Source organism: Canis aureus, chromosome 10 (assembly GCF_053574225.1).
Source record: "Canis aureus isolate CA01 chromosome 10, VMU_Caureus_v.1.0, whole genome shotgun sequence".
Classification (NCBI taxonomy): domain Eukaryota; kingdom Metazoa; phylum Chordata; class Mammalia; order Carnivora; family Canidae; genus Canis; species Canis aureus.
Window position 1 is genome coordinate 40,159,345 of NC_135620.1, and position 27,931 is coordinate 40,187,275.

Consider the following 27,931-nt stretch of genomic DNA (forward strand, 5'->3'; position numbering starts at 1 on the left):
ACAAAACAGTGTGTTCTATGTGATCCACAGTGTTACATTTTCCCTGAAAGTAATAATGATCTCTTGCCTGGAAAAGGTTAGCATTTTCAGCACTCTCACAATCAGCCCAGTATGGTGTGGACTCAGCCTATCCTCCTGGCAGGAGGATAACACCCCAAGCAAGAGTATCATGAAGGAAACAATGACAGGTGCAGCTGGATGATCCCTAGTCCTTGCACCCCATTGTATGATTCTTTGAAGGTAATGATAATTATCCACAGAATTGAAGCTCTTCAAAACCAAAAGATGAGTTCTATTAGGAAAACATCTTGAGGGATCCCTGGGTGGCGCAGCGGTTTGGCGCCTGCCTTTGGCCCAGGGCACGATCCTGGAGACCAGGGATCGAATCCCACATCGGGCTCCCGGTGCATGGAGCCTGCTTCTCCATCTCCCTCTGCCTGTGTCTCTGCCTCTCTCTCTCTCTATGTCTATCATAAATAAATAAATCTTTAAAAAAAAAAAAAAAAAGAAAACACCTTGAGTCAAATTTAAGTTTTGAAGATAAAACACTTCTATTAGTCAAAAATAAAATAAAATAAAATAAAATAAAATAAAATAAAATAAAATAAAATAAATAAATAAATAAATAAATAAATAAAAACGGGGGGAACTAGCCTTAACTATAAATTAAGGAGCCATAGAAGTCTATAGGGAATAAGACTTAGATTTCCATAAGAAAAAATTAGGCAAGAGCAGTGAAACTTGGCGGTCAGGATGGTAGAACACTAAAATGATGAACATTTTAAAAATATTTCAGTGGTATCTGTCCATGTGTAAAAGAGTAGAAAATATTGGAATCCCTTGGTTTAGAATTTTATAGTACCCTTTAAGATAACTAGAATTTCTCTTTATTCAATCCTCCATTAAGCAAATTTACTGAATGCCAATTTTGTGCTGGGCATTGTGCTGAGGATACAATGATGAAAAAAACCCACTTTGTTCCCTGAAGCCGAGTCTGGGTAATGGTCCTGAAGAAGCCATTGCATATTTCTTATCATGGCTACTTTTAAGTGTTGCCCTTCTAAACAGAGTTATTAAACTAAACATCCTCCCACATTCTTCACTGCTCCAAGAGCTGACGTATCTGAACCAGTCATCAATCCCATTGCATGTAAGACCATGAGGATGGAAATATCACCACCTGATAGCTCCCTGTTGTAGATATAGTGATGAAACATTGGAGTTTTACAGTTCACAAACCTTCCAGCTTACAAATCAATCAACAGAAGTAGAGTGGAGACTCCCAAAGTAAATCTTTTTCAGTTTTTTTTTTTTTGCCTTTTCTTATAAACCAGTGTTTCTAAAGTCTGAAGTAATCATTTAAAGGCAAGCAATAATTTGGCCCATGCTTTGAAATGAGAATTATTGCTGCCTAAGTGTGCCCGATGCCTTCTTTGGAAACTTTGAACGAAGGCCTCATATGCAATTTGAGATGGAGAGCTTTACTGTGACCTTAGTGTTAGAAATCTGCTATGTTACTCTGTTCCTTAAACTTGGAAAACAAAGTAGGAAAAAGACTTAAGAAACAGATAAAGAAAAAAAGGAATATTTTTTAAAAAAGGAAAAAGATATTTAAGCAACATAAAAATGAAAGACCCAAAAAGAGAATGCCCTGGTTTGTGCCCAATTACCTGGGGGATATAGTTGAAAAACAGTTTATTCTTCTGGAAACATTATTCTTGTCATGCCCTGGCCCAAGGTCAGGCAGTTCTTAGGTTATCTACCGTGGTTACAGAAAGATCTGTCACAGAGCAAAGCCCAGCCAACTTTCCTGTGGTGAATCAGTGTTCTTCCTTAACACCTGAATTTTCCCATTCCTTTGTTTCTTCATCATTTTGTCTTCAAGGACCAGGGCTTCAAGGAATTTCTATATTTGTGTTAGTGATACGTTGAAGCTTAGAATGATTGGAATTAGATTAACAGAGCTCCCAGATCCACAAGATGCTCATTGCTTTCTCATGCAGCTTTTATTTCACTTGTGCAGTGACTGTCCTTGAGGCCTAGACAGACATGGACACAGGCCATAGGCTGCATGCTAGGACAGCTGAAAGTGGTGTGTTCTCTGTAACTCAGTGCTATGGACTGCGGGTCCTGAGTGGGTGGACATAACTGCTTTCCTGGCTGGCCAGAGATAGCTCCTCAGGTGATTCAAAGAGCCAAAAAGGGCCTTCACCTTGGCTGTGTAAAACCTGATACTTATTCAACTATCAATAATGTTTTATATACCAAAGCCATAGTTTGCTTTGGTACATGCCTCTGGGAGAGGTAGCTCATGATCATCTTAGCATAATTTTTTTTAAATCAGACACCATATTTTTCCTAATAGGAATCTTGGTCACATGGGATCTTGATTTCAGGATAAGAACCAAAAGGAAACTTGGTGATGCCAAAACTCAGTATTCCCCACCAGGAAGAGGAAGGCTGCCTGGAATAAGGGAGAAATCATAAGTTTTTGAGATCAGACAGTTGTTGGCCTCCTCATTTGCTTTGTGGCATTAGGCTGGCTACTATAACCTCTTTAAGGCTGGCTTGTCCTTAACTGTAAGACAAAGATAATTGTCCAAACCACAGACAGGGGTTGTAAAGATGATCACATGTGTAAAACAACTCAGCCAGTTCCTACTTCATGAAACAGACACTCAAAAAAATAGTTTTCCATCCCTTTTAGATCCCTATGCAGGAAGCCATACAATTTAAGAAAGCCTTTGTATTTATTTTATAGTTGTTACAGTTTATTCCTAAACTTTCTTAACCAGCTAGAGAAGAGCAGATCAAAGGGGAGGGTATACATAGAACCTAGCTCCAAGCCAGATTTCTGTATAGCCCTTGCTGGGTTTCTAAGGTAGCTCTGGAACAAGAATCAGAACAGCTGGTTCTCATGGATTCCACCAAGCCTACCAAAGGTAGCTGTTGTTGGGACATTCCATTTAACTTTAACACCCAATCCAATATGGTGTGTTTTTTCTAAGAGCAATAATAAGATGACGATGATGTGGGAACAGGGGAGATAGAGTCCAAATATTCCTAAAAAGTGAATATCCTATATGATATGAGTGAAGAAAGTAAGACCTGTGGGCAAGGGAGGTGTGAGTACTGGAAATGAGCAGATGTGTCCTTATGGTCAGAAAAGCCTTTAATGAGTCAGGAAGCAATCAGAAAGCTTATACAAATAATGTTATTCCCAACCAGTGTCTCCTCAAATACTTGTGGGAAAGGAAAGAAAGGGAGGAAGGAAGAAACTTTAAAAAAAGTGAAGGAAAGAAGTAAAATCTAACTCAAGGTATAGATAGGGTATAGGGCATACCTTGCTAACCTTCGTAGGCCATCTTTGAGCAAGATAGGCTTTCCCTAACAGCTTCCATTTTGAGGAGCTTACAATACACAATGTGTTTATCACTTTACATACATTATTTTATGTAATTTTCCTCATATTTTTATGAGGATTTACTCTTCCTATCCCAACTACACCTGAGGAAACTGAGTCTTAAGAGGGATCCTGTAACTAGCTGGTGGCATGTTCAGATTTCAAACAAGCTCTGTTTATTTCCAAAGCCATTACTAAAGAGCTTGTGGTTCATTCCTTGCCTCTGTTAATGATGTTTATATATTCTCCATCCTGTCCTTCCACCCCTCCATCCCTTTAACCACGCCTCCCTCCATGCCTCCATCCATTCATCCCCTACCTCTTCTAGGCATGGGAATTACCACAGTGAAAAGAACCAGTCCTCTAGTCCCACTGAAGTTTATAACCTAGTGAAGATCAAAACAAGTTAACAGGCTCTTCATTCTTTACCTCCAGCAGATAACCTTCATCTCATAATCTCAGTTGCCTGGGGTAGAAGTAGACTCGCCAGTGCTTAAGGGACAGTGAAAAATTCATTATGGCACATGCTTCTCAGATCAAAGCCAATATATAGGAAATGAACCATGCTAAAAGAGAGACTGAATAGACCTAAAGTGAATACCTTAACATCCAGACTATGTCATTAGGCAAAGCACTCAGGTCCAAAAAAAGCAAAGAAACATTTTTATGAAGAAATACTAAGTCATCCAGGAAGATGCAGCCTGGGCCCATGAATCTGGAAGCCATTGGGTGGCTATCTTAGAGCTTTGCCTTTTTGCTCTGCCGCTACTAACAACCACTGGGTTAGTTTATGTGTAATTGATGGTTTGTTCATGTTGTTAACGACCAACACCATTACTCTCTTACACATGTGTGTTCGTGCACATACACACACGTCTGTTTCCTCACTGCAGCTCTGGTCCCTGACTCCTTTTCTACAGCACTGTCTTCTCTGACTCTTTCCTAGCACCTCTTTTCTCTCTCCCCCAGACTTAATTCTAATTACTTTGCCCTTGGACTACCCAAAACCCCAGATGACTCTTCTCTACCACTTGTGCAGGGCCTCAGTTCTTTTAACCCTTTTTCTTCCACCCACCTCTCATTTATTCAGTTCGACTCAACTAAGAATTAGGAAAGCAGAACTACCTAAGCTAATTCACCCTGAAGTGTAAGTGACTGATCCCAGTCATTCATTCCAGCTTTAAGCTCATTGACATGACAGTGTAAAATCCGAGATAATATCATACAATTTACTCACTCGTTGGCCTTGGCAGATGCTTTAACTTTTCAGAACTTCAGTTACTGTATATTTAACTCTTGGATAATTGTTGTGAGGATATGTATATTAAGTGCTTAGCATAGTATTCAGCACATATTAAGAACTCAATAATTAGTGACAGGTATTAGGTATGTTTTTTGTGGAGTTTTTTTCTCTGTAAGAAGTTGTACTTGGGTTGGAGGATGAGGGTGATATGTGTACATATTTAGAGAATGAGGGTTCTCACCTTTTTTCCTGAAGGATGCAGAGATAAGCTCTGTTACAGAGGCAAGGGGATACCTAGTGTAAACCAAGAATACCAGATTATACCTTGTTATATAAGCTCTAGCCCCTGGAGAGTGGGCACTTTCTGCTGGTTAGGGGAGAAGCCAACTCAGTTCAGTAAATATCTGTTTAATTCTTGCTGTGTTGTAGGGTCTGAAGAAACAAACACACCTAAGACACAGACCCTGGGGCTAGGCACTAACATTTGTTGGTGGCTAGGATACAAACAGATCATTACTATGCAATCATAATGGTCATGGCAGAGATTAAATGGTTATTGTCTGTGAACATTGATAAGAGTTACCTAATTCAGATCAAGGAAAGGGACCTAGAAAAGGTGACCTCTGAGCTGAGTCTCTTGTTCTTAATAGATGTTCAAGTATTTTTTCCTGAAATTCTAATTAAACATGTAATTGTACTTGGATATAAACATGACTACTTGGCTGCTCCCTCCAAGGTCCCAATTCAGGTATTTCAAAGGCCTTTGGGGCAATCTTGTGTCCTGCCTTTCTGTCCCTTCAGTCTTCCAGATAAGCCTAAAAATGCTTGATTCCTCTCTATTATAAAAGTATCTCTAGTTGCTCTCAATTAATTACCAGGGAGCTAATACATTTATGTTCCATAACCACAAAATACAATAGCAATGAAGCCAATTATTTAAAATAGGCCAGATTAATTTACTACCAGCTTTATTGAATCACTGTCCCTATGGGTAATACTGCAACTTGAAGCCTAATCGTCTGTAAGTTCCATGTCCTCTTAGGTATCATGCTACCCTCAGACAGCCTTGATGGCTCAGGAGATCTGAGAAAGGACCTAGAATATAAGGCATTGTATTTGTGTTGGATCTTCAAGCAGTGGTGGAGAACTCTTGAAAACAGAAGTATCGCTTGGCTCATATAGTCCTGCCATTTCCCATTACAATTTTCAGTTGTAAATTCAAGGTTACGAACCCTTAGATTAGACAGTTTTGCAAAGTTCTCTGAGTTCTGTGCAACTTGGTATTGTGTAAATACAAGATACTAAATTATTACTCTCTGTTATTTCTTCTTTTAAACCACTGCTTCATCTCTTGCCATATGAGATATTTCAGAGAGTTGGTTTTCAGGGCGCCGCTGTCCAATCGGTCCTCCAAATACTTGCTTATTGTGCAGATGCCATCAGAAGATTTGCTTAGCACACAGAGACAGCAGCATTACAGAGAAACCTCAGTTTGGGAACTGACCCTCAAATTGTTTTGCAATTTAAGGAGTTAACAAAAGGGAAATTTATACCCTGGACTTGGTAAAAGCCCACATGCCAAATATGGAATTCTCCTTTATTAGAATCAAAAGTGTATGTGGGAGGACTCTGTAGATCATTGCTGAATATGTCCAGGGTGCTCTCTGAGAAGTTGAATTGCGGTTCCTAATGATAGAAAACGAACCTTATACATCACTGATGCATTTACCAGGGAAATTTCCTGGGATTAAAAAAAAATCTCTGCGGGTGGTCTGTTACGCACCCCCACCCCTACCACACCATACTTATCCTGCCTCGACTCCTTCCCCAGACTAGCAACCCAGAAAAATCAAAGATTGCAATGCCCACAGTGTGTACAATTTTAAGCTTTTTTAGGCCATGGAAAATCACAGAAGGAAACTGTTATAAGCAAGGTATTTATTGATGTAAAATTCACCACAACTAGACAGATACCATTTATCAATGCTCTTTTTGTGAGGAAAATGATGCCAGAATTATAATGTGGGGGAGAGGCTGATAGTGGAGCCAGATCTTCCTCATAAGATGCACCCCACTGTCAAGCTCAATTTTGTGGCACTTTTTTTTTTTTTTTTTTTTTGCACTAATGGTAGGCCATTTTGTTTGCAACTGGGGGGAGACAGTAAGATGACAGCTGGGCCAGGAAAGCTTCCATTTGTCTCCTTTTTATCCTAGGTTATCAGTTAGGTACTTCCATGAACCTTCTGAAGGCACATCCCAGGCACACCTAGAAACACCTTATGTGAAAATGGGCATTGTCATGTACTTTCTCCTTAATTTAATGGAGGTTGACAATATAACTGACCCATGGTGGAGTGAAGTGAAACCACATGTGGGCTGGATTGACCCTCCCTTGATCTAGAAAAGAAAAGTGCTGTTTTCCAGCTCACCCTTGCATACTTAACTCCTCCAGGAGGGTAGTTCTTCAGAGCAAGGTTGGCAAGAAGTAGACTACTTTTCACCACACATGGTCTTGCTGCAGCTGTGTATCTATCTAGGTCTAAAATGTAGGCCCATGGATTGTATTCCTTTCTCTTGACATAAAGGTAGTGTTGAAATCTTATATACTTGGCTGTGATATAGGATATCTTTCTGCATCTTTTCATACTCATGTGTGTAACATTGCCTTTCCAATTTTTTCTCTGAGCATAAGTTAACTCTAAATCTAAGCCTATCCTAACATTTATGTCAGTTCCATAATTGTTTAATTGTTTGCTACTTATCACATTTGAGAACCTGGAACCCTCCAAATGGACAAACCCGTGGATGGATTTTCTGAGCATCAAATGTATCCGTTTGTTCACAAAAACTCTCTATCTAAAAATCAATTGAAAAGATGAAGCATGGGTTGGGTTTCCAATCCTTTGGCAGGTAATGCTGATGGGTAAAGAGACTTCACCATAAGTCCACAGTCTTCAAGTAGCATTGGGAATCCATGTTTGTAATGGCCACCAATTTTGCCAATCAGTTATTGAAACCTGGATTCTTTCACTTTTGGTGACTGAAGGATCATGGTCACATGAGGAACTTGGTGGACATTAAATTCTCATCACTTCCCAGTCTGCTCTATTAGCACTATTAGTAGTATCAAAATATCATAGGGCTTTGTTCTTTACACTCAAAAAAGCCACAGAGTGGCAGGGAGATTGGCTGATAAACTTGTCATCTGGAATCTAAAAATTTGATAAATGAGTCTCCCTCAGTAACTGGGGTTGCAGAATACCAGAATGTAACTTGGCCCCAATTCCCTTATATTACCTGTGAAGAAAGTGAGGCCAAAGATATTAAGTGACTTGACCAAGTAGTCATGCCTAGCAGAGCTCAAACTAAAAGCATGATAAATAATGGTTCCCAGCTTTTAATTGTTTATTCCAAACAGGTGAAGTCCAAAAATTGGTATTGGTATATCTCATAATTGAGATCTAGACTCAGATTTCCTAAGTTCAAATCCTGACTCTGCTACTTAACAACTGTGTGTCCTTGAGCAAGTCACTTCACACCCTCTCTATTCTCATTTCCTTACCTGTAAGATGGGAATGAAATAATACCTACCTCAGGGGTTCTGAGGTATCAGAACCCTTGACATATCCTATCAGCCTTGATAGGTTAATATATGTAAGGCACTTATGTGAGTGCCTGGTTATTGAAGAATAGATTCATCCATTTAGGAGTTTTCCAGTGCTAAAGGTGCACTAAGAAATAGAATCAGAGGGGCACCTGGGTGGCTCAATGGTTGAGTGTATGTCTTTGGCTCCGGTCGTGATCCCAGAGTCCTGGGATCGAGTTCCACATCAGGCTCCCTGGAGGGACCCTGCTTATTCCTCTGCCTATCTCTCTGCCTCTCTCTCTCTCTCTGTGTGTGTCTATATTTATTTATATGTAAATAAAATCTTTAAAAAAAAGAAGAGATGGAATCAGGTGACAGAATAGGAAACCCAGATTGGACATAATATACTCTTAAGAAAGATTTTTTTTCTCTATATCTCATTAACACTACAGAAATAAATTGAGTATTTTATGTATAGCTAAGAAGATACTAGTTACTTCAGGTAAAAAAAATCTTTTATCCTTTCCAAAGATAGATATATCAATCAAGAAGAAGAGCATTCCTTCCTCTTTGAGAGTGAAGAACAGTAGGTAAAGCTTCAGGTGGGATATGAATGGAGAAGGAAAACAATAGCTGCATTCATAGGGCATGAGGATTCTGCTAGTAATTTAGTATGAATGAATAATAATCAAGAATTAAGAATTCAGTTGACCTCTATGTGGCACGGGGCAGAAACTCTCTCGAAGGTCTTTTGGAAGTCATGGATTCCAGTGTTCCTATTCAGAATTTAGTTACTGGGCTGCCCCACTATTTCTCTTTTCCTAACTGGGAAAATGGGTGGCAAGCTCTGAGGATCTGAGGGCAGCCAGAAAGTTCTCTGTGGCCTGGGAAATGTTGGGCTGCATGAAGCTAAACCCTTAATTATTCTAAGTGTGGGATAAAGCAAGCACAACCAAATGGCAAAATAGTTCCTCCAGTTTGAATATAGTGATAGCAGTAATTCCAAGAAACCACAAGCCTCATTCTTTCTGTTGGTCTCTCTTGGGTATGAGAAATAATACTATAACAATAATGACAACAATAATATTGATGGCAGCTGCTAGGTGGTATTTTGCTCCCACTACCTATACAAACTACAGGCTAATAGGTAAGAACAGACTTAAGAATTCTAGAAACAGAACACTTAGAATGGAATCTTGGCATATATATATATGTGTGTGTGTGTGTGTATATATACACACACATACACATAGTACATATATACATCCATATACATATATGCATAATAATAGTACCTATGTCTCAGGTTTCCATGAGGATTAAATGAGTTAGAACATGTGAAGTTCTTATAACAGTACATAGTACATAACAAGCATCCCATTACTACTGGAAGCTATTGTTGTCATTGTTGTCCCATTTTACAGACAAAGCAGTTGGCATTCAAAATTGGTAACATGCAAAAGGGTTATAAAACACAGGTGGAAGTACATTCCAACCCTAGTCTGCTGGAATCCAAAGTCTGGATCAGACTGATTCTTTGGCATCATACTCATGTGCCTCCTACTTGATGAACATAACTCAGGGATTTAGGGCAATTCGTCACTGCTATTCAGATCCAAGTGTGTTTAAAAATAGTGTTCCAGGGATGAAAGTGCTAGCAATAAATGAGCATCATGGATAATCAAAAACAAATGAGGGGTTTAATAAGCCAATATAAATCCTAATATGAGGATTTAAATTTATTCAGACTTTAGCCTGGTAATAATCCCTTTAACTCACCCTGTGATAACAAAACATCAAAGAGTGAAACATACATTTGATGTGAAGAGATCTTTGAACCTAACTTGAAAAATAATTTTAGGTCATTTTTGTGTGGTCTCTTATGAAAACATTTGTGAAACACCTCACTCTTACTCCTCAAGTAAATAGCCTTCAGGGCTGGAAAGTGCATGGGCTACTGTTCTCCGTGTTCTATGGATGGAACATCTGTATGTGTGTGTGTGTGTGTGTCTATCTGTCTGTCTGTCTTTCCCTGTGTCAGTCCAGCACTGAGAGAATTAATCACACCCTACATTAATAGCTAGCTGCATCCTCTCTTGATTCCTCACACATCAAACTCTGGAGACTGAGACAGGGAGATCTCTCCAGAGGAAATGGCTCAATCTTTTGTTTTCCTCTGCCAAGCTAGGTTTGAATTGAATTTGTGATCTGATTAAACATGGTGGAGAGCCAGCTTAAAGCACTGTGTCTGTGTTACCCTGTGCCATGGGCCTATTGAAACTCTCACCAAAGCCTGGCAACCCTTAGGATGGATGGGAGGGGAGCAGGCTGGACACCCAGTCTTCACGATGAGGCATATATCATTCAGCAGTGTCCTAGGAGCTGTGAGTTTGAACTGTAGTGAGCTTAAGTCACCTTTGTCATTGGGACTTTGCCCACAGTGCCTCTGTTTCCTAGGCTCTGTTACCCACCCCATACTTATAGCAAGTAAAACAGGAGTGAGAACCAAAGTTCTCTGAGGACTTCCTAGACTTTCTACTCCATATTCTTTCTAGCCCCAAGCATGGAAGTAGATAAATTAGAGTTTCCAACTGCATTGTACTTTCCCACACCTCATTCTGCCTAAAGTACCTTCTTTTTACTTCTGCCTTGGCCTGGCCACATCTGACTCTTCAAGCCACAGCTCAGATATCACCACCTCCAAAGAGCTTCGATGACTCTATCTTTTCCCTCTGGACTCTCAGTCTTTATTATTGTACTTCCTTAATCCCTCATGTTTATCTGTCTCATTCCCATGAGCCACGCAGAAATACAATCTGTGTTGATCTCGTTTACTGTTCTATTCTTTCACATAGAACCTGGACCCAAAAAATGCTTAATAAACGTGAGGTGAATGAATAACTAAATGAATAGCACATAAGGTAGAGTCTTGTAGTTGTCTCAGAAAGCCCTAAGATCAAGAATTTTTTTTTAACTTTGTGTCCCCATCATTCAGCATAATACTTACTACACGGTATGCTTTCAACAAGTGAATACGTGGCTGTAGGTACACGTACATACATGAATGTTGAACATGTGAGTGAAAGAAAAAATTCAGTCTATAAAACTGACCAAACAAGTACAATAAGAGGAAAGAAGAGGCCGAATCTTGCTGGGGATAACAGAATCGGGTCTGTGGATCCTGATGTCAAGGACTGACCACATTTTGCTTGCAGAGCAAGCCCATGAATATAAAGGTCCAGAAAAATTTCTGCTTACAACATAAATAAATAGATTAAAACTGCTCAAAAGAGGGCAGCCTGGGTGGCTCAGCGGTTTAGCGCCACCTTCAGCCCAGGGCCTGGTCCTGAAGACCCGGGATCGAGTCCCACGTTGGGCTCCCTGCATGGAGCCTGCTTCTCCCTCTGCCTGTGTCTCTGCCTCCCTCTCTCTCTCCCTCTCTCTCTCTCCTTCTCTCTCTCTCTCTCTCTCTTTCTCTCTCATGAATAAATAAAGTCTTGAAAAAAAATTTTTAAATTAAACTGCTCAAAAGAAATGACTTGAAAGAGTGTATTAGTTTGCTGTACTACTATACCAAAGCACCGCAAGCTGAGTGTCTTAGGAGAGCAGAAATTTATTCTCTCAACAGTTCTGGAGGCTAGAGTCTGAAATTAAGGTGTTGGAGGGCCAAGCTCCCTCTCTGTCTCTTTGAATCCTGTAGGGGAAGGATCCTGCCTTGCCTCTTTCTAGCTTTGGGTACTTTGTCAGCAGCCTCTGGTAGATGCATCTCTAACTTTCTTCACATGGTCATTTACCTGTCTGTCTCTGTGATCAGATTTCCCCTTGTTATAAGGACACTAGTCATATTGGATTAGGACTCACCCTATGACCTCATTTTAGCATGATTATCTCTATAAATACTCTCTTTCTAAATAAAGTCACATTCTGAGGTACTGGGAATTAGGATTTCAACAGACCTTTTGGGGAGAAGAAAATCCATAATTGAGGAGTTTTAGTAAGGAATGCCACCTGCAACTCAACAAATAGATGGAGATCTTTATGGCCTGAGTTGATGGATGTCAAACAATCCCCTTAACCCCAAAATCCTTGATCCCAAGTCTTAAAAGCCTTATATTCTACTTGGGACAATAACTAGAGAAAAACATTTAAGCTAATAGAATGACATCAAATAAGATGCTCTACCTTCTTAGTCTTCTTACAACACCAGGTAGTCAGTGTTGTGAAATGTAGACATGGGTCAAATGACAGTAAATTTGATAAGGTGGCAAAGAGAATACAGTTGATACTGGTTGGAATGGGAATAGAAATCTTCCCCGAAAAAGAAGGGCTTGAATCAGACCTTGGGGTAGAAACATGGACAGCATTCTAGGCAGAAGATGGAAGCAGATTCAAAGATGTAAAAAAGGAAAATGGTGTATTGGGAAGCCAACACATGGTTAAGCTTGGCAGAAGCTCACTCTGTCTGAGGGAGGTAATCTGAAAAAAGAAGGGAGTTCGTCTAGTAGCAGAAGACCCTCAGTGTGAGGATGTTAATCAATTAAGATAAAGTAGAGAAAAATAGGAATAAAAGCCAAAATATAGTTGGAGGAAGAGAAAGAAAACCAACACAATGACATTTGTGTTTATGATCTAAGTAAATCCTCCTCTGATCTGACCAGAAGAACAACAACCCTGTGATTATTTTTAGTAGGAAATTTCCACCTAGAATTCCAAGCAAGCCAACTAAAATCTCTAACTCCCGAGGGCAGAATTGATTTTGCAGATCATCTCCCCTTCCAACCTGTTTCTCAGGAAGTTCATATCTGAATTATATAAACAGCCAGCAGAAATTCTCCCTCATTATAATGTGCTATCACCTAGAAGACAGGGTGAAAATGGGAAGGAGAATTTAGATGTTAACTAAATCAAGCTGCTTTTTAGGTAAATAGGCACAAGGGCATTTCTTTGACAGTGGGATATCATAGAGGTGTTAGGGGTATGGGAGGGAAGGCTGAAGATACATTTGGGCCTCGTTTTGGTGCCATTTGCTGTTTGATATGCTCCATGAAGGAGGTAGATTTAAAGCAAATGGCATGCTGGTAATGAGATAGTAAATCTATATGTAGCTGCAAATGGCATTTTTAAGGCTATTCATTAATTTAAAAAAAAAAAAAGACTTGACAAGAATTATTTGCAATGTTAACAGCTATTTTTTCTTTTCTTTACCTTTTCTTTTAAGACATGATTTGGAAGGTAAGGCAAACCCTCCTAGATTAAGTAGTCACTTTGACCACACTATTTTCCAGTGGAAATGAGTGCTTTGCCATCTCAGGTGTTTGGTAATCCTGACTATAAATATTTTTATGGAGCCAAAACCTCATGCCAAACCAGCTGACTTCAAGAGAAGCATGGATGTATCTCCTGTTTCCTGAGCTGTGCAAGCTACTCTTTTACAGAGAGCCCTGATTCTCAGGGTGCTACTTACCATATATGCTTTTGGTTCATTTTTGGCCTTCAAAATATTTTTACACCCTATTACCTAATGCCTCCTTTGATCTTTTCTTTTATCTTTTCCTAGCCCACTTTAAGGAGTTTTCTAAAATACAGAGGTTGTATGTGGAGATACAAATCCATCTGCTATGGCGTATAACTTTTTCTAATCCTGTCTATCTTCCTGTCTGTGACCTTCACGATACCCTCCTTTGTTTCTAGCAGGGTAGAAGAAGTTAAGCTGAGTTCCCTTCCCAACTTTGGGGAAATCACTTGTCTCTTTGAGCCTCAACTTGCTTGTCTATGAAATGGAGATAGTAATGCCTGCTTTGGGTACTTCCAAGGTAGGAGGATCAAGCAAGATCACATAGATGAACAGACCTTATGAATTGCAATCAGCCGTATAAATGTAAGTGGTTATGAGCTCCATGCTTCCTGTCTTCTGAAATTCTCTAGTATTCATGGTTCAGTCAAATCATTTAGCAATTAGCTCATTGATATCACCCAACATTGTTTGCTATGTCTCCTGGGCATTTGTCAGTTCTCACCATCTCTGCTGAAAGCACGTTGAAGATCATGAGCACATTTCCCACTTCTGGATCTGTCATAATGCTGAGCAGTGAAGGCTTAAATGGTAAGTTAATGAGGGCAGGTCGCAAACGTCCTTTTCCTCAGTGTCCATAACATATGGCTACTGTACCTGTTTCACTCCAGGAAGAATCTTCAGTCTACTCATTTAATCTCTCTCCTCACAATAATCACCCATGCATTTAACAAACATTTGCTGAGCACCCAATAAAAACAGTTCACAGTAGATAATGTTTAGAGAGCCTTTAATCTATGCCACTGTGCTTAAGGCCTTTTCCATAGATGTTCTTATTTAAATCTCATGATGACTATTTGAAGTTGATATTGCTATTATTCTTATTTTAAATATGAGCATACTGTTAAGTAACTTACCCAACACTGGACAACTAGAGAGTGGCAGAGTACAGTTCATTCATGGATGATGCAGTTACAGAGCCCAAGCTCTTCTACATTATGCCACAAAGCCACCCTAAGCATCTGTGATGTGCTGGGCACTGCCGTAGCACTGGAAGATATTAAGGAGATATTATAGGTCACACAGCTATTGATACCTTTGTGGAGTGCAGAGTCTAGTTAGAAAGACGGACTTGTAGACAAATACTTAATGAAGGTGAGTCCAAGGGGTAAAAAGAATGCCTTTATGAGGAAAGAGACATTAGCATGCTGCAGAAGGAAATGTCTAGCTCTGCTTCATAGGAAGCATATCAGAAAAGTATTGGGAGGAGGAGGATATTTAGAATCTAACCTGAGAGTCAGAAGAGTTTGCCAGCCAGAGAAGATGGGTGCTCATCCAAGTGTAGGGGTGACCTGAGATTAATCAGAAAGGTATATTCAAATTCCTTGGGAAGCACACTATAGGCCAGACAAATACTGGAAAGGGGCAGGGACAGCCCCAAACACCCTGGCCCTCTGATCGCCTTGGCGCGTGGGCCCCGCAGTAGATATACACGTGGCATCACCTCTCCTAAGCCCATGGCAGTCCTGCAGGGTGAGGCAGTTGTGCTTTTGCTCTATGCTGCTCCAGCGCTTCACCCGGACCAGCCCTGCCAGATGGACCGTTTGTGCTTAGATGATCCCTACCCTGTGCAGAGCAGGGGGCCTGAGGCTCTGTTCGGGGCATCCCAACAGCTGGCAGCGTCCTGAGATTAATCAGAAAGGTATATTCAAACTCCCTGTGAAGCACACTATAGGCCAGCCAAGGAATTGAACCTTGGCTTGTGAGTAACTGGGAGTTAAAAAATGTTTTTTATAACTTTTATTTTAAAATAGTTTGTTTTTAAAAAAAGTTACAAAAATAATAAATAAAAATTGTAAAAAGTTACAAAAATAGGAGACAGGTCTCTCTTACCATTTCTCTTGGTTCCATAGTCATTCACATTTGGGGACCATTTGAGAATAATTTCAGGCAATACACCACTGCATTTTAACTTCAGTGTTACTACCTAAGTATAAGGATGCCCTCCTAAATAACCTCAATATAACCATCAAAACTAAGGAATGGTGGGATGCCTGGGTGGCTCAGTGGTTGAGCATCTGCCTTTGGCTCAGGGTGTGATCCCAGGGTCCTGGGATCAAGTTCCACATTGGGCTTCCCCCAGGGAGCCTACTTCTCCTTCTCCCTGTTTCTGTCTCTCTCTGTGTGTCTCTCATGGAAAAATAATTTTTAAAAAAATCTTAAAAAAAAAACAAACTAAGAAATGACATTAATTTGGTATCATCATCCACCAGTTGTCCCAACAGTGTCCTTTATATTTATAGATCCAAGATCCAATCCAGGGCTACATGTTACATTTGGTTGTCATGTCTTTTTTAGACTTCCTGTATTTGGGACAGTCTTTCCCTGTCTTTCATATTCTAGATATTTTTGAAAGACTCTAGTGCAATTACTTCATAAAATGTCACTCATTTTGAGTTTGCTTGATGTTTCTTCATGATTTTTAAATTTTTGACAGAAGTATGCTGCATTTTTCTCAGTTCATGATATCAAGAGACCATGAATGATGTTGTGTCCCATTCATTTCTGATGATGTTGATTCATTATTTGGTTAAGATGATCTCAGCCAGGTTTTCACTGCAAAATTAATAAGGACAGGGGCAGCCTGGGTGGCTTGGCGGTTTGGCGCCTGCCTTCAGCCCAGGGCATGATCCTGGAGACCCGGGATTGAATCCCACATTGGGCTCCCTGCATGGAGCCTGCTTCTCCCTCTGCCTGTGTCTCTGCCTCTCTCTCTCTCTCTCCTTCATGAATAAATAAATAAAATCTTTAAAAAACTTAATAAGGACATTGTACTTATTATAAGTAACAAGTGTTTTTATGGGGAGATAACCTGAAACTAAGTAAATACCCTATTACTTATCAACCTTTTTACTGACCAGCATTATATTCATTGATGGCTCTTGCCTGAATCAGTTATTATTACAGTGGATAAACAGCAGGCTTCTAAATTCTATCTTTTAGATTATTGATCTAATTTTATTAATTTTATTATTGATGGCCTTCTAGATTATTACTAGGAACTCTAGAAGATAGAGCTTTCTCATCTTATTTATCCATTACTATCAAATTGTCCCAGACATGGCCAGTAGGAGCCCCTTCAAACTGGCTTCTGGATTCTTTTGACATATACCCTGTCATTCTTTGAGCACTTCTCACTTTTCTGGCACAACAAGATGTTCCCGGTTCACTTTTTACTTTCAATTCCCCTGCCCCAGAGCCATTTCTACAGAAACTGATTCTTCAGTAGAGAATGCTATTTAGAATCTAAAATCTGGGCACTTGGTGTGCTTGATTTTCCTGAAGTGTCTTTGGTTTTAGGCCTCTCAGCAGAGAGATGTAGGTAATATTGCATGCATATATGTATGTTTACATTCATTTATATCTGTTGATACAACTGTGTCCATCTATGTACTAATCCATCTGTTAAAAACTATGAGTTCGTACTATTTTCAATAGCAATCCAATTCCACAAGGCTTATTTTAGTCATACCACTTGCCATATTTGCAACTCCTTTCTCCAACAGTAAGAAATCTGCCTCCCATTCTCCTTCATGTATTTATGTATTCATTCAGTCTTCCCTCAATGTGTGGTCTCCAGGGACCCTGGCCCAGTGCTAAGCCCTGTCACATGCCATTGAACCACTCCACACTAAGCCTCATGCTAAAATTCAGTTCCTAAAAAGAGGAAGAAAAAAGAAAGTTGTGGTAGGGAGCCAGTTAGAAAATTCAACTCCAAACACATAGTGTCCCCTCGCCCCCAGTGGGTACATTGAACCAAAGCTGAGCCTGGATATACTGGTCTCCACCCCACGGAAGCTTGGCTCACACTTCAATTGAGGTTTTTAATCGGAGGAAGTAAGTGGCCAGATTCATATTTTGGAAGCATTGGGCTATATAAATTGGAAACTGGGAGATATAGAGATAAACTGGGAGCCACCAGTAATAGCCCAAAACCTTAAAGGGGCATCTAGTCCTAAACAGGGTCCCAGTTGGAAAGGGAGTTTTCTTTGTCCTACCTTAGGCTTTCCAGAGCTGGCCATGCTCCATGGAGTCTGATTTATTATTGCTTAATTGCTTTCTACCTCCTGACCTCAGAGACATTCTAAAGGAAACAGATATCTTTGTGGGACTTTAAAAAATCATGGGATAGAAATGTTAGGTAGAAATGTCAAGTTGAAGGATTGCACACAAGTTTAAAGAATGCGTCTAACAAATAATTGAAATTTACATGGTGTTTTGCCTCTCGATAACTACATCTTTAAATTTTGAATAAAGAAACAAGGCCTACTTTGCTGCAAAAAAACAGGGTAAGGGAAGGTTCTTAGGGCATATGTTGGGGTGGGGAGAGTCTACCATTAGAAATTATGTGCATTTATACCAGCAACCAACAATGAGTTGCTGGAGGCAATGGCCAATTCCTTCTCTGAAAGGGTAGGGGAGAGAAACCTTGGCAACTCACAACAAGCCCTTGTCCAAAAGAAGTAAGAAATTCCTCCTTTTATATAACTAATACAAACATAAACTGCTAAGAAGTGCCAACCACTATGGGTCTCTGATTGCCCACATTATCTCTGATGGCCATCTTTACAAAAAACAAACCTATCCTTGAGTGGACCACACTCAGCCTTTGCCCATTTGTTGCCAAGTACCATTGCTGCTTCACTGCAATAACAACTCCACATATATTCATAACCTGGGCTGGCATCAGTGTGTTGGTTTCTATTATTTAAGAATAGACTGTCATTTGTCATTTCTGAAGTTATAAGCACCAAGGATCCTAGAATTTGCATCTTGGATCAACGTTGTACTGTCTATTCGTAATAGAGGTCTATTCATCATCCTCACCCTGAGGCAGTATAATATAATATTTCAGCATGCAGGAGCCAGGCTAGTTGGGTTTGAATCTTGATTTTCTTGTTTACTAGCTGTGTGACTTTGGACAAGTTACTTGACCTTTCAAAATCTCTATTATGTCACCCTGTAAAATGGAGGAACTTATAGTACCTTGTTCATAGGGTCGATGTAAGTAAGAAGTGAGTTCATATATGTATCCCACATCTTGGATGAGCTTATCTCTGAGTCCTGCTAGGACCTCTGTGAAAGAAGCTGGGATGATGCAGAGCTGGGGCTTATAAATCCATGTGGTGGCATCCGTGATGGGGAGCAGCTCCATTCTCAGCGCCTTTGTGTCCAAGTCATGGTAGACTTGGATGTGATGCATGTGGCATTAACATCTATGGGAGACCTGAGAATAAGCATTCTAGGCCACGACTAATTAATCATTTAACTTCTCCAGGCCTCAGCTTTTTGTTATTAAAAGGCAGAGAATAATAGTACCTCCCTTACAGAGCTGTGGAGAGGATTATAGGAAACAGTGAGTTTACAACAACTAGCACAGTAGCTGATTCATTGAAGCTCTGTATAAAGGTTAGAATTACTGTTGTTATTGGCAGTAATGTGTGATGTCAGCTAGATGGCTGTCACATCATGGCTTATGGCTTGTGGCTAAAGGGTATCTGCCCAGGCCAAGGCAAGGGGCTGGCCAGACCTAGGCAGAGTGACAGGATCAGCATGCAGTAGGCTAGACATTGGGCAGAACTATAGTACCAACGGGAAAACAAAATGGGAATTCAGAAACCAATGCTAAAATTTTAAATCCAATTATAAACACAGGCCTACCCAAGTACATCTGATGTTGGACAGAGGGCAGGAAGACTAATCCCAGCCTTGAGGGGTGGGAGGTAACCCTCTGTCTCCTGTCTACCCTTGGTCAGGAGACCACGTGTTGGACAGCGTCCAGCCTGACACAACAGGGCATCAGCTGTGATCTGTCAACTTCCAGAGCCTTTCCTATAAGCAGGTTTTGACAAAAAGGACAGGAATATGGAGAAGGTCAGAGAGTGAAAAAGGCAATAAAGCAAGAGAATGCTGGAAGAACTAGAGTCTCCATAACATTTTGGCCAAGGGCCTAACCATGAAGCTAAACACCTGAAGCCTGGAAGCTGAAAGAAAACATAGTGATCATGTTTACCATCTTCCTTATACAGAGCCAGGGTTCTTTAGCCAAAACCATCAGGGCAGATGTGTTTTGGAATTCAGAATTTTTTATACTTTAGAAATATGTTAGGATTAGTGTAACATAAATTATGTATTACCCCTAGTAAGTTCTAGGGGGAAATGCCATAATCCAGCAGTCTAACATTGCCGCAGTAAAATGTGTAAATATTTGCACTAAGTGAGATGCAGCCTATAAAGGCATCATGTCAATTCAGGTTCAGTCCTGTCACCAAATAGTTTGCACCACACTAAAGAAAACTTTGTGGTGTTCAGAGATTTAGGGACTTTGAAATTGCTGCTGGCAGTTGTTCAGTGAACATAGCTGAAATGACTGACCAGTCAAGTGTCTAAACCAAAGGTACACACACAGTTCATTGGGGTTCTACACGGCTTGAGTCACCTCAAACTTACCGAGCATCTATGTTCTAGGCACCACTCTACATACAGAGGTTACAGTGATGTACTGGTTTCGTGGCGCTGCCATAACACAGCACTACAAACAGGGTAATATAAAACAATAGAAACATATTCTCTCACAGTTCTGGAGGCATACATGAAGGTATCAGCAGGGCCATGCTCCTTCTGAAACCTGTGAGAGCAAATCCTTCCTTCCTCTTCTAGCTTCTGCTATATGCTGGCAATTCTTGACATCCCTTGGCTTATAGATACATCACTGCAATCTCTGTCTCTGTTGTTACATGACATTCTCCCTGGGTGTCTATCTCCTTTCTTATGAGAACACCATTCACACTGGATTAAAGGCCCACCCTACTCTAGTATGATTTCACCTTAAATGGTTATATCTGCAATGACCCTATTCCAAATAAACTCATATTCCAAGTTATTGGTGGTTAAGACTCCAACATACCTTTTAGGGGTATATAATTCAACCCATAACAAGTGCTAAACCAAAATAAACATTGCCTCCTGCTCTCATCAAGGTAATAGTGGAGCAGGGTAGTCAGATTACAGATGCATTGAGCACAGCAAAGAAAACACTCAACAGAGTAACAGTAAGAAAAAAAATTGTAAACCATCTATAAAGAACTTATCTTATAAAGATAAAGAACTTATCTCCGTAACATAGGAGGAATACCTACAACTCAATAACAAGAACAACAACAAAAACTAATAATCCAATTTAAAAATGGGCTCAAGACTTGAAAGATATTTCTCCAAAAAAGACATACCAGTGGCCAATCAGTATACAGAAAATGCTTAACATCACTAATCATCAGAAAATGCAAATCAGGGGCACCTGGGTGGCTCAGTTGGTTGAGCATCTGCCTCTTGATTTTGGCTCAGGTCATGATCTTAGGGTTACGAGATTGAGCCCCACATTGGGCTCCACACTAGGCAGAGCCTGCTTGAGATTCTCTCTAACCTTCTCCCTCTACCTCCCCCTTCTCGTGCTCTCTCTCTTCTTTCTCTGTAAAAACTAAATAATAAATAATAAAAGAAAATGCAAATCAAAACCACAATGAGATAATCACCTCAGATTATCTCATTGCTGCATGGCTCTCATTCATGTCTGCATGGCTATCATCAATAAAACAAAGGTCTACAGGGACACCTGGGTAGCTCAGTGGTTGAACATCTGCCTTCAGCTCAGGATGTGATTCTGTGGTCCAGGATTGAGTCCTGCATCAGGCTCCCTGCATGGACCCCGCCTCTTCCTCTGCCTATGTTTCTGCCTCTCTGTGTGTCTCATGAATAAATAAATAAAATCTTTTTAAAAAAAAAAAACAAAAAAGGATGGCAAGGATGTGGAGAAATTGGAACACTTGTGTATTGTTGGTGGGAATGCAAAGTGGGTGCAACCACTGTGGAAAACAGTATGAAGGTTCCTCAAAAAATTAAAAATAGAACTACCATATGAGCCAGCACTAAGGATTTATCTAAAGGAACTGAAGTCAGGATCTCAAAGAGATATTAGCACTCCATGTGTGTTCAGTGTAGCACTATTTACAATACCCAACATGTGGAAACAATCTAAATGTCCTTGAGCAGTTGAATGGATCAAGAAAATGTGGTATATGCATACAATGAATACTCTTCAGCCTTAAAAAATAAGTCTACAATGTCTGACACTATGGATGAACCTCAAGAACATTATGCTAAGAGAAATAAGCCAGTTATACAAGAACAAATACTGCATGATTCCACTTACATGAAATACCTAAAAGAGTCGAATTCATAGAATCAAAGAATGGATGCTGATTGCCAGGGGCTGGAAGGAGAGGGAAATGAGAATACTCATCAATAGGCATAAAGTTCTAGCTAAGCAAGATGAGTAAGTTCTAGAGCTCTGCTGTACAACATTGTATGTATAGATGACAATACCATATTGTACACTTAAGAGGGTATCTTATGTTCTTACCACAATAAACTTTTTTTTTAAGTGTTGAGAATTTCCAAAGGGGGATATATTAGTGAGACTCCTAAAGTAGGTATATTTTACCCAGTTGAGGGCTTCATCCCTGAGGAAGTACCATTGTCAATGAAGACATAAAGATGAGTAAAAGTCAACCAGGCAAAGTAGGGGAAAAGCACTAATGCCTGCATTCTCCAAGCTCCTTGGAGATGTGGCTCTCATCACTGAGCTTGTGGGGAAGCCAGGCCCCCAGAATTCCAGAGAAGGCCTGTAAGTGCCTCACAGGCTGAGAGCCACAGCCAGTCCTGCCCCCAGGCTGACTCCTCCTGGCCTGCAGCAGTGCCTCAAGAAATAGCCAAAGGCACAGAATGTATGAAGGTACTATCAGCAGCCAGCTGGACCCAAGGCTCAGAGTTGTAGCCCCTATGCAGGGAAATGAGGGGAAAGTCTATTTCTAGCCCCCTTTTTATTTTCCTTTTGGCCTAAGTTGATTTAAATACTTTCAATCAGCAAAGTACTTAATACTCAGATAGCTTCTGCTGACCTCCCCCCTTGGGAAGGTAATGTACTCTTATCATGGGTAAGCAGATATGTCTGTTTTGTGAGTTTGATGAACAGTGCTGAAGTGACCTTATGGCTGCCAAAATGCTTCTGCTTCAAGTTCCCAGTGACTGAATTTCTGCCAGAGGTGGAGGCAGGAGTGGGAGCAGTGGAAGTGCAGAGCCTGTACTGTGACAGCTTTTAACCTTGGACAACATCCACTGTGTAGGCAGCTCCTTTATGAGACACATACATTGTGGTCATCGGCATTGAGCATGGTTGTTGGATTTTATTTTATAGCCACACATTTTAACATTTCACTTAAAAGTCGGGGATTAGGGGGAAACACCTTTTTTTGAAGCACAATAAACATAGAGAAAAGAGCATAAATCCTACATATATGGCTTGGTGACTTAACAAAATGGATCCAGATCTAGCACCCAGATAAAGATAACATCCCAGAATCCCTTCCCCTCAGTCCCTCTCTTCTAGTTACTGCGCACCAAAGTTAACCATCATCCTGATTACTAACATCAGAGATTAGTTTTGGGTTTTGAACTTGATATAAATGAGAGCACAGGATGAATTTTTTGCTTTTGTGGCTTTCCTCAATTTGATGTTTGTGGGATTCATCTGTGTTGCTTGTTGTTATAGTTTATTCTCACCATTCAGTGTTCTTATACAACTATATCATAATTTTTTATCCACTCAACTATTGATAGATATTTGGAATGTTCCCCATCTGGGCTATTATAAATAGTGCTGCTTTGAATATTCTTGTATCTATCTTTTGATGAACATATGCATGTTTAGAGGGGAGAGTATGCTTGTATTAGTTGTCTGTCGTTGCGTAACAAATGTCCCCAAATCCCAGTAGCTCACAATAAAAATAAATGTTTTTTACCTCTCACCATTTAATGAGTGAGGCATCTGAGAGCTCCTTGGAAAGGCAATTCTGACTCAAGGTCTCTCATGAGGGTCCGGTCATCTGAAGGCTAGACTGGGTCCGGCAGATCGGCTTGCACTGTAGCTCAGCCCTGTGACTGGTGAGTTGGTGCCAACTGTCGGTGAACAGCTTTAGTTTCTTTGCATGTGGATTTTCCTGAAGATTGTCTGAGTGCGCTCACGACATGACAGCTGGCTTCCCCTGGAGTGGGCAAAGAGAGAGCCAAATGGAAACTATATCCTTTTAATGATTTAGCCTTAGAGGCCACGTAGCCTTGCTTCTGCCTCATCCTAGTCATTACAAGTGAGCAACTAAGTTCAGCCCAGACTTAAGGCTTCATCTTTAGAAGAGAGAGGTGGCAAAGAATGTGTGGGTATACTTCAAAACACGACATTTTAAAGCTAGGAATTACTCAAACTAAGGATCTGAAAATAAGTTTATAGAAATTCACACAAGGATCTAAAATAAATATATATTCAATCCAGCCTCACCTCTTCTATTCACTTAAAATGTTGTGAAGGTTTATAGGACAATTTTCAAAGTATTTCCAGGAGACAGTGTGGTACAATAGAACAGAAAATGCCTTTGGAGCCAAACACACCCGTCTGAATCCTGGATTCACTATTTACTAATTGTGGGTTTAGGGCAAGTCAACCTCTTAGATTTTCAAATTTCCTCAGTTATGAAGTGGGTGAAATCAGTAGAGCCTATCTCATGTTGTTCTGGAGGTAATTAAATGAGATAATGGGTATAAAGCTCCCATTGTGCTAGTAGGTCCCTTCCATTTGCTCATTTATTCGGAAATTATTGACCATGTACATTAACTATCTAGAAGGGCCTATAATGAACATTGTGAGTGATACAAAACAGATACAGACACAGCTTGTCTTCAAGAGGTATAAGTTCCAGTGGGGCCCGTGACATGCAGAATAACTATAATGTAATTGAAAAAATGATCCATGTCTGGAGCAGGTACACATCCTTTAAACATGGATCAAATTTGGATACGTAGGAATGGAAGACATGTTGAAGAATAGATAAGGCAAGGACAAAAAGTATTGCAAATTCCAAGTAACAGCTTGAGTGAAAACAGAGCTGGCGAACCAGGGGGCGTGAGTTGAGAATAATGAAGTTGTTTACTACCCATATGACTTAAACACAGGATAGACAAAAGGAAGTAGTGGAAATAGGGGTTAGTAAGGTAGTTATATGTTAGAGTAGCAGAAAGAGATTGAAAGAGTATGTCCTCAGTTTTGCGGTCTGATGAAAAATGTTAAGGCCAAAGATTTTTAGGCCAGTTTTCAAGGCTAGCTACAAAATCTAGGAGGGCCTAGCTACTGAAGGGTCTACTTGGCATGCTTTTCTTGGCTAAATTCTGTTTGTAGAATTTTTGTGCCTCACATTGTAAATAGAACTTTCCAAAACTGATCATTAAAGAATACTTCCTACTCGAAGCCCAAGCGACTGAGCTTTTTCCTTATCATTCCCATTTTGGGGGCTGCATCAAGAGAGAAATGGAGTGGTATTATTTTATGGGCTCTCAGCTCACTGTAAATGTACTTCTCAAGACTTGGCCATTTGGAATGGCCAATTATGCACTCAACTCCTCTCTGTGTATTTGACTTCTACTTCCAGATAATGAGCCATTCTCTCCACTTATTTTCCCTCAAGAAGACTGATCTATTTAGCAACCTTTACTTTTGTTACATTCCCCAGTCGCAGGCAGTGATGATATTTATACATAAGACAGAGACGTTTCTATGCTATGTTGGAAGTTTAAAGGAAGTTGGAGCCAATGACCTTTCACTTTGAAGCCAAAGAAAAACAAGCACACATTTTTTAGTCTTGCTAAGAATGGGGACGAGACAGATTATGAGCAAGGCTATTCAATGCATCGTGCCCAAAACCTTTCTGTGCTCAAACCTCTGTCAGATCTAACATATTGCCTTATTTTGATGAAGTTTGTATAGTTCATCGAAATTGACATGGTTATGACCATTCTTGGTGATCTTGTGGGTAAAAATGGAGGTTGTATTTTATCACCCTCTTTGTGCATTCTAAATGAATTCTAAAGCATGTTGGAAAGGATGTGTTCTAGGCTTGGGATAGAATTCCTAGCCAGTTGTATGCTGAAAATTCCCACATTCCTAAGGTATGTGTTTCTACTCTATTAGCAACACTTGACATCATGATGTTCTCTGCACAGGTATAAGGATGTCCTCATCCTCTCTGATTTCTTCCCAGGTGGGAAATTGGCAAGTGGAGTCCATGCAGTCTCACCTGTGGGGTAGGCCTACAGACCAGAGATGTCTTCTGCTCCCACCTACTTTCCAGAGAGATGAATGAAACCGTAATCCTGGCTGATGAACTGTGTCGTCAGCCCAAGCCCAGCACGGTGCAAGCTTGTAACCGCTTCAACTGCCCCCCTGCCTGGTACCCTGCACAGTGGCAGCCGGTGAGTTCTGGGGTTACTCAATACTAGAGTTTGTGTATATAACTCTGATTCAAGGCAGTGGGACATTCTCTTCAAGGAGTTTTGTCCCATTTAAGGAATGTTCAAGGTCTGCTTCTCCTTCTCTCCTAGTACTCTCTCAACCTTATTCAAATCCAGATATTTTTATTATAAATACTGTGCTCTTTCTATGGTTCCACACCATTGTCCTCCAAAAGCAATTCAAGATCCTTCTGTTAAACCAAATATAGTCATAATAAAGTTTTTACCAAACTCAGAAAACATTTGTTAAAATAAGGACAATGTGGTTGGTTTTCCACATAGCTAAATTTGTTCTGAATTTGTGCCCTTTCTAGTTTTTGGCTGTTTTAGGATTCTAAGAGGCCAGGGTGCTAGGCAATGACTTTTCTCTCTTTTTTTTTTTTCTTTTAAATATTATTACTTACCAAAATAAAATTAGAAGTCAAATCAATTCCAGAATTTTAAAAAATTTTCCTGGTCCTATGAATTCCAAAAGTCTAGGAACTATTGTTTTAAAGCAGGGGTTGACAAACTGCAGCCCAAAGCCAGATCCATCTCACAACCAGTTACTGTAAATGAAGTTTTATTTGAACACAGCCATGCCCATTCTTTTATATATTGTCCATGGCTGCTTTTGCACTAGAAGGGCAGAATTACGTGGTTGTGACAGAGACCATTTAGCCTATAATACCTAAAATATTCACTCCGTCCTTTACAGAAAAACTTTACTGACTCCACTGAAAGGCATGCATAATAATAATACTCAACCATTTTGTAATATTCTATCTCAAATTAATATATATTTCTCAAACTTCAGTTAAATAATTTTTGCATGCCTCTAAAAAAACCAGAAATTTTAGATTATTTGGATAGAAACTTATTTTGCACTTCTTCTCCATGAGGATACCAGATGTACCTATAAAGTGACAACAATGGTCACAAAAAGTAATCCTGAAAGGTGAGGGGGACATGCACCCCAGTTTTACTAAAACAGTTTTTCACTCTCAAAATTATTCCAATTGGGGTGCCTGGGTAACTCAGTCAGTTACGTGTCTGACTCTTGGTTTCAGCTCAGGTCATGATCTCATGAGTTGTGGGATGGAGCTCCACATTGGGCTCCATCCCAATGGGAAGATTCTCTACCCTTGCCCATCCCTCTATTTGTTCTTGCTTGCTCGCTCTCTCTCTCAAAATAAATAAATCTTTTTAAAAAATTTAAGTGTCTCAATTAAAATGATAAATTATATGATTATCCAATTGAGGAGAGAGCGTAGCAGCTTACACACCCTTGCCTTAGTGCTGAGAGGGGGCTGCCATTTCTATTCAGCCATGCATCAAAGGTCACTTTTCTACTGTCACTTGGCAGAGCCCCTTCCTTCTCTCTGCCCATCTTGGGACTATGATTTAGTAAAGCATTCAAAGAATCAAAGAGTAATCAGTGAAAAAAAAAAAAAAACTCTAAAATAAAAGCATCTGGAAAAATAAATTGTTTCCTATTAGAACTTAAATATATATGTGGCTAAGCTCATAAATACCATGCTACTATGTGATGGTTTGTGGAAATCAAAGGATGTTATGTATTTTGAATGCCTATGTACCAGTGTTCTGTTAAGAAATATTATTACACGCCTAACTGAAGTTAATCCTCATAACAACCAGTGAAAAGTAGATTTTATTATCTTCATTTTGGATTTAAGGAAACTGAGGCTCATACAGGTGGCAAATTTAGGGTTGGCCATCAACCCAGTTTTATGT

General features: G+C 40.0%; 1 protein-coding gene across 4 annotated transcripts in view; it reads left to right on the forward strand.

Moving 5' to 3' along the window:
• Positions 1 to 27,931, forward strand: part of ADAMTSL1 (ADAMTS like 1) — an 873,417-nt gene that overhangs the window by 697,085 nt on the left and 148,401 nt on the right. For all 4 annotated transcript variants that reach the window (XM_077912089.1, XM_077912090.1, XM_077912093.1 and 1 more), the window contains one exon: positions 25,948 to 26,158. In XM_077912089.1, the coding sequence (XP_077768215.1) occupies positions 25,948 to 26,158 (211 nt within the window). The remainder of the gene's footprint in view (positions 1 to 25,947; positions 26,159 to 27,931) is intronic.